The sequence below is a fragment of the Prosopis cineraria genome, unplaced genomic scaffold, assembly GCF_029017545.1.
Source record: "Prosopis cineraria cultivar Desert tree isolate PC_DT_omini unplaced genomic scaffold, ASM2901754v1 PC12, whole genome shotgun sequence".
NCBI lineage: Eukaryota > Viridiplantae > Streptophyta > Magnoliopsida > Fabales > Fabaceae > Prosopis > Prosopis cineraria.
Window position 1 is genome coordinate 28,156,583 of NW_026555343.1, and position 11,924 is coordinate 28,168,506.

The window sequence follows — 11,924 nt, forward strand, 5'->3', positions numbered from 1 at the left end:
AACCCTTGACATCCTTGAACAAGAAGCTGTCACAAATATTTCAGGGAGAGATGCTAAATGATATGTAATAGCCTAACACGTTGATTGGAACTGGATTGTTCTTAAAAACAACCTACCCACCTGGAATAGCACACTCGTAAAGCACATTTTACACCCTGAAGTTTATCCTATTTAGCATTTTATTACATGAAATTGAAAACCAGCCAACTCCAAATTAAACTCAATTCAAACAAGATTTGAAAGAGTACTACTCGAGCTTAATTTCAGTGAGGGAAGAAATCATGCAAAATTTTCAATGGAATGTAAAATGTATAACTAAACTGGCCAACAATCTGGATCCAACCCATTTATCATAAGCCATGAACATGCAGTGTCATAGCTCTCAACCCTAGAACCTCTAGAGTCAGAATATATAAAGTATAAAGCCTGCATAAATCTCCCACAGCCGGGTACGAGGATGATGGGATTATGTAACAGTAATACAAACAAAGAAAAATTCGTAAACTTCATAGGGCCGTCCCCTCTCCCTCCATCACTGTCTAGGCTGTAGAGATTCATTTTGTACATCTCATCAAAAGGATTATCCACAACAGCTGACGGTAAAAACAGCACTCATTGAATTCTAGGTTCCCGTTTTCAGTATCAATTTGTTAGATTAGGTTTTGGAAATAGTTCATTAAATTTTACAAAATGCAGATCTGCAGAGTTATGTCTAACCAGCAAGCGGATTAGCATGTATTGTAACTCGGTTCAGCCTTATCTCTGCAAGAGGACGATCCCCTGGGCCCGTTTGAGTCTGCACAAACAAATGAGTATATTATCATTTCCCCCGACCATTTCCTTTTCCTATGCTATTTGGTTGAAGACTGAGGGGATATAGACATGGTATGGTAGCCAAGTTAAGCCTACACCATAAAAGTTCACACTCGTCTTGATCTTCAATGCAAATTATTGTTTTAGCAAAATTGATGAGAAAATTGAACTTGGAAGCGAAACACAGAATATACCTTTTCCATCAGATCAAGAACTTCAAATCCATGAATTACTTTGCCAAACACCGTATACAGTCCATTCAAATGTGGCTGCTTTGCATACGTTATGAAGAATTGGCTTCCATTAGTGTTTGGACCACTATTAGCCATTGACAATATCCCCCTAGCATTGTGCTGAAAATGCAAAATTCAGAAGTTAGAAAGACTATCAGACCATCATATTTCATTATTTCCACAGGGTTGCAAACAAAAGCCCTGTTATCTAGCTATAGCTACGAGTGGGCAGACAGACTCAATATCCGATTCTTGTGTTGGAAGATAGTGTCATTTGAATATTTCCCAGCCAAGCTTGCATCATGGTAAGGAGGGCAAGCCACCATGATACCATACCATTTCAGTACTTATCGGATATTCACTATAGCTATAAAGCTACATTAATTCATTAGCTTTGCTACAGATCTTGCATGGGGTGAGACAACGAAGTAACATCGCATTCAAAATATGGTCAAACTCAAATCAAAATAAATTGTCTAGTCATTGGTGATCTCAACTCAATAATTTCAAGTACTTGCATAATAGCTTATGTAAAGTATATAAAGGTGAATGACAATTAGGTCGGTTGAAGTAATGACAGGATCCCAATGAAATTTTCTAAAAGATGAGATGTAAATATCAATTCAAATAGTTACGAACAAAAATTACTATTATAATCTAAGAGTTACATTGAATACCTAAATATTTATTTGCAATTGAAACTCATGAGTTTGCAATTATCCAAACTGACATTTCCAACTTATTTTTCAAAAATTTTTAGCGGGAACCTAACCGTTATTAATTTAATATTCTTGGACCTAACTGTCATTCTCCCAATATATAAAACCATCATGATATCCAATTAAACATAAATCAATACTCAAATAAAGAACAAATGTTCAACAACCAAAGAATTGCTGCAGAACCAGCGTAAAGGTCAAAAAGGCAGGCTGCATTTTGCAGCTTGAATTGGAACTTTGGGTTGCTACAGAAAATAATGCAATTATTCATACAGAATTTTTCTTCACTTACAGTTTGGGCAAGGGCAGAGCATTGAACCAAAAGCAGGCTAGTGATTCAACAGTCACAAACTAAAAAAAAAAAGTCCAATTGCTTCTCTCACTGAAGTCATAAACTCTGACTACTCCATTTTCAAATATAAGAGAAACCACCATAGTTTTCTTTGTTTTTATTTATAAGCAAAATTACAAATTTTAAGAAGCGTTTATTACATTTTTCTCAAATTGCAAAGTCAATGTTTATTTTCACTATACAAATTTATTTCATTAATTGCAGGGATAATTTAGTCTATTTTTTTATTTTTATGCATAATTATTACACTTGACTTTCTTAAATTGTATGAGTTGGTTATTTTCTCTTAGATTTAGAAATGGTGGGAGCACTAATTTACCAGTGTTTACCACAAACCAGTGTTTACCACAAGTTAACTTGAGTTTAACAATCATTAGATGAAACTAAGCTGCTTGAAAAGCCTCCCAATCTCAATGATAATGATAATTTTGGCTAAACAGGTTAGGGTTCAAGGCAGAGAGACTTGCTAGACAAATAGCTGGCTGACTCATCCCAGTACAATAGGAAACTACAGATTGGAAGCATTGGCTAACAGTACAAAAAACATGGCCAACAATAGGTCATTAAAAACATTAAAGCAAGGTCCATAAAAACACAATTACAAGCACTCCATCAAGGTGGACAGTAGAGATTCAACATTCCCATGTTGCTAGTTAGATTCTAAAATTTAAGCCATGGAACTGAAGAAGCGCCAATACAGGTATGAGTATCAAATATAGAATGGAATGATGTGGTAATTTTTTAAATTTTAGGATATGGACACACACACACACATAAATTTTACATATGCACAATTGCATGCACACATTTATATTTACACACACACATAAAAGCAACAATTCAACTAATAAAAGTGTCTTTAACAATTTCAAAATGCTATAAATGCCAAGACAGAACAAAATATAAATAAGTGCTGCAAAATACGTTTCAAAATACCAATGTGATAGATGAAAATTAATTTAAATTATTTCTCATTTTCAATGGTATTACTATATTCTCCTATAAGTTGTTTCTCCAAAAATGGCTCACCAAGAGACAAACTCACAACTTTAAGACTATCAACACCATCAAGCGGCTCCCAAGTGTTTTCGTTAATATCCCACATTCTACTTTGTCCAGTAGAATATTTCGCTTTTTTCATAAAATGCAAAGATTTTCCCAAAAAAAATACTAGTTTTTTGCTCTTGTAAGAATTATTTAGTTCCTCTATAGTGATTGAATAAAAGAGAAAGTGCTCCAATTTCTTTCACAACAAGATATGTTTCCACAAGACCAATTTATGATATGCTTCGATTTGCTAATATAAATAGACCTCCACTTTATTTGAGTTATGAAATGTGGGACTCAGAGATAGAAGAAATGAAGGAATCCATTTATCAGCATGAGAAGAAATTGCTTTCCAAGCATCCAAGTTTTCATGAAATTGTTTATAAGATCATTATTGATCATTGCACAAAGTGTTTCACACCTTTTCATTGTTTTGCCAATTCATTGAATCATAGGTTAATTATACTACAATGCTTGTCATTGATGAAACTTTTATATTTAATCTTGATTCTTTTTTCCACATGTTGTAGATAGCATACACCACAATGGATTAATGGTGCACCCAATAAAGTTCCTCCTCACAAAGATGTTGAAGTGTAAAATGAGAGAGAAAAGTGCTCTAAGCAGTACTTTAATGATCCTAAGGAAAGAAAGGTCGCACCAAGAGCATTCAAAGTTTTGTGGATGAATGTTCAGAATTTCATTCATCATTTGATTCCTCAAGATACATGGAATTTAGAGTCTAAAAAGTGGTAGCTAAATTATGGTTATTCTACCCCTGTTCTTCGAGGACTTGCATTGAGACTTCTTGATCAACCATGCTCCAAGAGTATTCAAAGTCTTATGGATGACTGTTCAGAATTTTATTCATCATTTGATTCCTCAAGATAGGTGGAATTTAAAGTCTAAAGAGTGGTAGTTAAATTATGGTTCTTTTACTCCTATTCATCAAAGGCTTGCATTGAGACTTCTTGATCTACCATGCTTATCATCTTTTTGTAAAAAAAAATTAGAGCACTTACTCTTTTATTCAATCACAGGAGGGAAACAAAATAGCTCTCAAAAGAGCAAAATACTTACTTTTTACATATACAAATCTTCACCTTTTATCAAGAAAGAGTAAAAAATATTCCATTAAACAAAGTAGAATGTAGGATATCAATGGAGAAGTTTTCGAGCAATTTGATGGTGTTGATAGTCTTGAAGCTGCAAATTTGCCTCTTGATGAGCCAGTTTTAGGGCAACAACTTTTAGGAGAATCTAGCAATACCATTGGAGATGAGGAATAGTTTAAACTCATCCTCATCTATGACTTTGCTATGTTAACACTTATTTGTATTTTGTTTTGTCTTGCTATTTATAACATTTTGAAATTGTTATGGATGCTTTTATTAGTTGAACTGTTGCATGCACACACACGTGTAAGTATACAATTGTAAACATATGTAAATTTTTAAAAATATGTATCTATGCATGTGTATCCCAAGATTTTAAAATTTATAACATCATGCCTCACCATATCTAGTACTCATACCCATATTGATGCTTCTTAGGTGCTCACACTAAGGCCGGCCCTGGTTTTTCTGCTCCCAATCCCTCATTTGGGAGCTTCTGTCCAGTAGAGCAAAGCAGACAGAAATCTGCACTGCATGATTTGGAGTGCCTAAGTTTTCTATTGCCCTCCCTCTTGACTATAAATAATACTGCTCTATGAAAAAACAAAGGATCCATACTCATTTCTGCTTCTAATGTCTGAAAAAGCAACCCAACAAAAAATTAATAAATCCTTCATTCCTCCAACGAAATCCAGACCATTTGCGTGTCTCCTATAGATCAAGTACATGCCAACGTTAAATGAGAGTTGAGATGACGAGATGAGAAAGAGAAAAAGATTCATCATTAACGCAGTTATTTGGCCTTAATGTCAAATAGAAGAGAGATCAGCCATGGGTGACTCTAATACTATGTCCATGGTAAAAAAAAAAAAAAAAACAAGAAGACGACGAAGAAGCTCTCTTCCATTTCCTAGCCAAATAGCCAACCTAATAATAGCCTGATGAAATAAAACTCTAACAAAAAGCAACAGTGAACAAAGCCCAAAAATGGAATTAGATAAGGAAAAAAAAACAAAAGGCAGATGGGGGGGAATAAAAATAAAGGCCAGTAAAAAAAATTACCAACATATTGTCTTAATTATTGTAAATAACATGGCAGATAACGTAGTATTCTTTTCCACAACAAAAAAAAGGAGGGTTCAGAAGTTACAAAACTCAAAATTGTATCAGTGCTAAGTTTTTACTACAACAGGCTGGGCTTCCTTTAGCTTCACATTGTACTTAACATGCAATATCATAGTCCAAACTTTAGAGTCATTCGTGTGTATGATCCAGAAAAAATAAACACTTCCATTTCTATTTTTTTTCCCCCTCACTTTTCCCTGTTTTTATTTTACAAGAGCATGACAGGTATGAAGATAAAAGAAGACATTAAACTGATGAGCTGGCTTCAGGATAATTTGCCAAGTAAGTGAACTAACCTTAAGAGATTCTCTAATCTCATCGTTAAATTTCTTTCCCCATATACTGGTGCCCCCTTTGCCAGTACCAGTTGGGTCTCCACCTTGAATCATAAAACCTTTGATATTGCGGTGAAAAATTGTCCCATCATAATAGCCACTTGCACAAAGTGCTAAAAAATTCTGGATTGGAATGCACCAAATGAAAATCACTAATTACTGTCCCGATGGTTAGGACTTAACAACAGCTAGATTAAAATATTAACCAATAACTGATGTTCTGCACATGATTCAAGAGTTCACAATCATCAAATTTATTTTTCTATATCCAAGGAGGAAAACAAGGAATAAAATTCAAAATGAAGACTCGATCTCAAGCCATGTGAAATATGTGCTGTAATTGAATGAGTTCAAATAACTGGCGATGAAGCAAAGAAAACCACAAAAGTAAGAGGACAACCGATTAAGTGAAAAACAACTGATCTACATCAACTCTGTCATAGCTTTTGTCCCCGGAGAAACTAAGCCAAAAAGTATGATGACTACCCCAATAGAGTTGGATACTTCTAATCTTCAACAGAATTCAAATGTCCCTTTTGGTATTGGTATTTCAAACAAAATATATCGTCAAAGGAACCGTTATCTTGAGAACTAATATACTATCTATATTTACAATTCCGTTCCGCTGAAGTCTGGAGAATCCATATTGTTATCGTACGTGAAGTAAAACAAGTTGGATAATTTGAAATAACCACTCAAATGAGACATACTGCTTCCGAACTGATACTATAATAACCCCACAGATTGAGATAGTCAATAATCTGCTTAAAGGACAGAAACCTTAATTTCTCTTGAAGCGGATGACTCCTGGTTAAAGTATATACCGAAACGTTAGAAATTTACACCAAACCCCCCAACAATCAACGAAAACAGAAAAACATGGCAGAATTCCATTTTGCGGTCAAAGTAAAGGAAGAGTAAAAACACGGAAAAATAACTAACACCAAGTAGTTTCCGTTCGCATCGCACAAAAATATTGCTCAACAGTTTTCATTCAAGAACTGACCTCGGAGGCCTTGGGCACCTCGTCGCAAAAGATCTCGCACTTGATATCGCCGAGGTTGGTATGCAGAGTGACCGACTGATATGTAAAGCTTTAGAAAAGGAAAGAGATACAAAGAAGAAATTGTGAATGGGAGAAAATCAACGAAACAGAGCTCACCATTTGATTCCTGGTCTATTGCCGCGAAACGAAGCTGTAGAATTTCTCCGAAGCTCCTACACGGGTCCTTGTGCCTCTTTGGTCCTGTATAATTAATTTGATCCAGCTTATGCCCGTGCCTGGGGTTAGGGGTGATCACAGCCGAATCAAAAACGAAAATCAAATTAAATTAAATCAAATTTTATCTATTTAATTTGATCTATTTAGTTTTTTATTTCGATTCAGTTTTTTTATTTTAAATATTTTGATTGATCGGTTCAATTCGATTAGTAAAATTTAAAATTGAATAGATCGAACCGACCGAATTATATATAATTTATTAATTTATAAATTATATTTAATTTATAAATTATTTTATTTTTATTTTTATTTTTTATTTTAATAAAGAATAAAAAATAATAACATCACTTGAAATCCCATTTCAATCAGTCACTCTCATCAGTAGGTATTGTGACTGGATTATGAGGCTATTATTTAATCATCAGTGTTTATTTATGGTTGTTTATTTAATTATCCATACTTTTATAATATTTGGGCTTTATGTCATATGGGTATAATTAGAATGGACTCATATTAAAAAAAACGAATAGAAAAAAAAGCTCAATTTTATAGTTTTGTTTGTTTTAATATTTAAAAAATAGGCCCAAACCAAATTAACCGACCGAATCGAATTATTAGTATTATTCGATTGATCGGTTCTGCATATTTTGATATCGAACCGAACCGACCGATGCTCACCCCTACCTGGGGCGATTAACCTGAGTTTGTACAGGGAATGAAGAAAATTTTTCTAAGACCTTATATTTCTTCTAAACCAAAAAAAAAAAAAGGGTTAGATTTCTTTTTTAAAAAAAGGATTAGTGGGGTTGAAATTTTTTTTTTTTGTAATGAATAAGTAAAATTAATTAAAAATTTAAAACCACACTTTTTAATTTAAACATAATAAATAAATATGGAATTGATAATTTTTTAATAAATGAAAATCTTTATTTTATATATTAAATAAAATTATCTAAGAAATAACCAGTAAATAATAACAATAAAAATATAAATGACAATATCTTTTATTCCATGAGCATAAATAATAGTGATAGTAAAAACATAAATAATAATATCTTTTTTATTTGGAAAAATTGGTGAAAGAGACCTTATTGAAAGGGAAATTAGTTTCTAGAAATACAATTGAAGGACTAAAATTGATATTTTATTTATTAAATATTTTGAGCAAATGATCGGAATGCCACTATGTGTTAATTTTTTTTTTCCAAAATGGCACAAAATTAGTTTGCTGGAGCCTCGGCACCACCAAAGCTCTAGTCACTGGAGTTCCTATAGGTAACAATGCATTTGCAGGAGCTCCAATCGATAGGTTACCGGAAAGTATCAACACCTCTTGATTACATGTAAACAAGAAGGATTACATGTAAATTCAATAACTAGAGAGTGCAAGGATTTTGACTTATGGTGCAAGGATTTTATTTTGGGTGTAAGGGATTTGGCTTAAATGCAAGGCTTCTGGATTGAAGTAAAAAGGTTATGACTTAGGTGCAAGAATTCTGGCTTGATGTATAAGGGTTATGGCTTGGGTGTAAGGCTTTTAGCTTGCGATGCAATGCTTTTAGCTTGGGTGCAAATGATCTAGCTTAGAGTGCAAGGCTTCTAGCTTGAACAATTACATGTAATATCTTGTCGATTACATGTAAATCAAATACACAAAAAAGCATAACCCTACCAATCCCCAAAAATTACATGAAAATGATTATGGATTACATGTAAATCAATATGGGAAAAATTCATAAGCATGCTTGAGGAATAATTTACATGTAATCTCTAATCGATTACATGTAAATCAATCACACAGAGAGGATGCCCTTATTAGTGCCTAAGATTTACATATAAACTGTAACATCCGAAAAATTTTAACCTTGAATTATTAACTTAATTAGAGTAGTTAGTGAGTTAATGAGGTGTGTAGACAGAGGGACTTAACTTGGTATAATTGATGTGATTTCAGCCCTAGAAGTGGGTTTGAATCGATGGCGAGCCACCCGAGCAATGAAAGAGAATGACAAAGTAAAGAGTTGTGTTCTATGCCACACGCCATGGCACGTGGTTGGTCCGTCGCGGTGCACAGACACAATTTGAACATAACGAGCTCCTTTGTGCCATGCACCGCGGCGAAAGGCAGCATGCGCTGCGGCGCACGGCCAAAAATCTAATAAATTTGATTTGTGAGTTGCGTGAAAATATAAGAGAAAAGGAGGAGGAAAATGAAAAACTTGGTTTTGGCTTTGTTAGGACACGAAATTTAGCCCCATTGTGGATAGATTGAAGCTCCCAAACACCCAAGGTAAGATTATGGTGCTTTCTTCTTCCCTTCCCTCTCTCATTTATGATTATTTGTGGTAGGGTTTGAGTTAGGAGATGCATTTTCAGTCCATAAGAGTATGGGTCTGATTTCATTAGTTAAAATGAGATTAATGGGAGTGATTTAATATATTAGAACACCACATTGATGATTTTGAAAGTAGTTGATCCATAGGAGCATTAATATCCAAAAATTGCTATTTATGAGGTGGTTGGGAGGGTTAATGTGCATTAATGATGGTTTGAAGTGTTATTAATGATAATGTGCATTAGTGGAATCTAGTGAGCCCATTAGGTATGAATGGGTAGTGGTTATGAGTTGGTAAAATAGTGTATAAGGAGTTTTTATATTGATAAAGCTTGAAGAGCTAGATGACGATGATATCCTTATGATTTGGTTGTAGAGAGGTTTGTCTTGGCACCTTTCGAGCATGTTGAAGCTTGGGGAAGTTGCTATAGTGAGAGGTAAACCTTTGACCTCTCAAAGGTTTAAGGTAACCGAGGGAAACTTAATTTTTATAGTTAAATGTTAATTATGTTGTAAAATGCAATTTGTGAGTTAATTTGATTATGCATATTAGCAAATGCTTGAGTATGAAATGGTTTTGAGAAAGAAAACTTTGATTCTACCACCCTTGATGTTTTGTGAAATTACTTGTGATTTATTACTATGGGTGGAGAATTGTGATGAATTAAGTGTTAAATTGTGAAGTATGTGAGTGTATGTGTTGAGAAAAGATTGTCAAAATGCATATTATGTGTGAAATGTGCATAGCATGATCATTGGCAGGAGTTTGGCTATAGAGAGGAGTAGATTGATTGAAATTCACATGGTATTGGCAGTAACTGTTGGAATCAGTAAGTAGCCTTGGCACCGACTGTTGGAATCAGGAGGTAGCCCCTTATCTTATGGTTGATTTAGGACTGTCCCACTTGTTCTACAAGGGACTCGAACCTAACTAGTTTCCACCGATTCATGAGGAAGCTAGATTAGGGGTATGACACCCCATAGTTGTTAATATTGGGGGAAACCAGATTATATAAGTGAGTGAGTTAATCCTGGCCTAGTAGCTCCTCACAAGTGAAAAGCTGGGTTAGTCCGTGAAGGACATAGCCACGTGATAGCTGTCGGTTTCATGTTGGAGGTAACATGAGGATATAAGGTTGGCACATGATCATGCATATTAGTCTAGCCACATGGTTATTAGTTTTATGGTCCGGCACATGTTAAGGGCACATAGTTGTTATTTTTTGCGACCCTGAGTTATATTTTTGAAAACAACATGATATAGTGTTTTGTGGCAAGCCCGGTCACATGGTTGTTAGTTTTGTAAATCATGGTCCAATATTATGTGATATATATGTTATGTGCCTATTTGCATCTATTTATAATTAATATGTAACTATAAGGGTTGAATGAACTTGGTTACTATAATTAATATGTAACTTGGTTACTGAGTGGTTGTACTCACTCCTCAATTCTCAATATTTTTTAAGGACTAGCTCATTGGATCTGAGTCAGGGAAAACACACAGAGACTTGGGATTTGTGGAGTAAATCCTTTTTATGTCTCTCTTTAGTTGTTTATATGTGTAATTGTTAATGTTTTTGCTAGCTAGGAGCAATTGTCATGATTGGTGTACTACTTGCATGATTTTGTGTTTAACTAGTGTATTTTATGCCCTGGGTTAGTGAGTTTTTGTTGTGAACCCGAGGATAGGGCCAAAATACTTGTACAAGTATGAATATATGTATTTTTGAGAAATATGAATGAAGTGGTTGATTTTATGCAACCTTTCCTCCCCTTCTATTTTTTGTAAAAATTAGGGTTGACTAGTGATTTTGTAAAACAAGCATTTTTGGTTATGTGTGGTGTGTTGCACGAGTCTGTAAGAGTTCATTGAGTGTGGTCGGAGGGTTGGTATAGGCTATTAGCACGTGTGGTTGAGTTGGGACATCCCATTTAGGAACATTTTGTGAAAATGTGTCAAAATGGGTTTTAATATCCAACTTTTGATAGAAAATGAATTTGAGCATGAAACTGGTGCCATTAGCTAGAGTTAGGAGAAAGCTCCATGTAGACATCAAAACAATCTCAATCGGATGTCGGATGGAGTTTTGGGACATATCAGAAGTTCGCTCCCCGTGTTGTCAAATGACAGCACTAATCTATCAAATTTCATGCAATGCTCTGCGGCCGTGGCGCACGTGTTAAATTCTGTGTAAAAATTTGTTTTGAGTTTTAAAACTCATTATTTAGGTCCCAATTGATTCCAAGCTTCTGTGTTGTTTTTGAAACTCTGATTTGGAGTTTTTAAAACATGTTTGAGATTTGAACAGTTGAAAACTGGAATTCCTTGAATTAGATTTTGAAAAATTCATTTATAAACCCTATAGTTTGGTAATTCTTGTAAGTTAAGCTCTGGATTACTATAATTTAGAGTTAAGTGACTAAACCTCAGGGAGGATACATAAACTACCACTGATTACATGTCAATTGATGTGGGGGAAAATTTGTGAGCATGCCTGAGGAATAATATACATGTAATCTCTTGAGGATTACATGTAAATCAAACACACAAAAAGCATACCCCTGTCAATCCCTTAAAATTACATAAAAACGATTATGGATTACATGCAAATCAATATGTGAAAA

General features: G+C 34.3%; 1 protein-coding gene across 2 annotated transcripts; it reads right to left on the bottom strand.

Moving 5' to 3' along the window:
* Positions 1-261: 261 nt before the first annotated feature.
* Positions 262-7,038, bottom strand: LOC129287446 (peptidyl-prolyl cis-trans isomerase CYP18-1). 2 transcript variants are annotated; one of them, XM_054923598.1, is made up of 5 exons: positions 6,902-7,038; positions 6,746-6,820; positions 5,701-5,862; positions 1,008-1,166; positions 262-796 (listed from the first exon to the last, which is right to left on the bottom strand). In XM_054923598.1, the coding sequence occupies exons 1-5, from the start codon at positions 6,902-6,904 to the stop codon at positions 713-715; spliced, it is 483 nt and encodes a 160-aa protein (XP_054779573.1). In that variant the 5' UTR covers positions 6,905-7,038; the 3' UTR covers positions 262-712. The 2 variants fall into 2 exon arrangements, with proteins under 2 accessions (XP_054779573.1, XP_054779574.1); XM_054923599.1 differs by having other exon boundaries at positions 771-905.
* Between the last annotated feature and the right edge of the window lie 4,886 nt (positions 7,039-11,924).

Coding starts and splice junctions, on each gene's coding strand:
- LOC129287446 (XM_054923598.1), bottom strand. Junction 5,863..6,745: donor AGGTGCCCAAGGCCTCCGAG/GTCAGTTCTTGA, acceptor ATTCCAATCCAG/AATTTTTTAGCACTTTGTGC. Junction 1,167..5,700: donor AGATTAGAGAATCTCTTAAG/GTTAGTTCACTT, acceptor TTGCATTTTCAG/CACAATGCTAGGGGGATATT.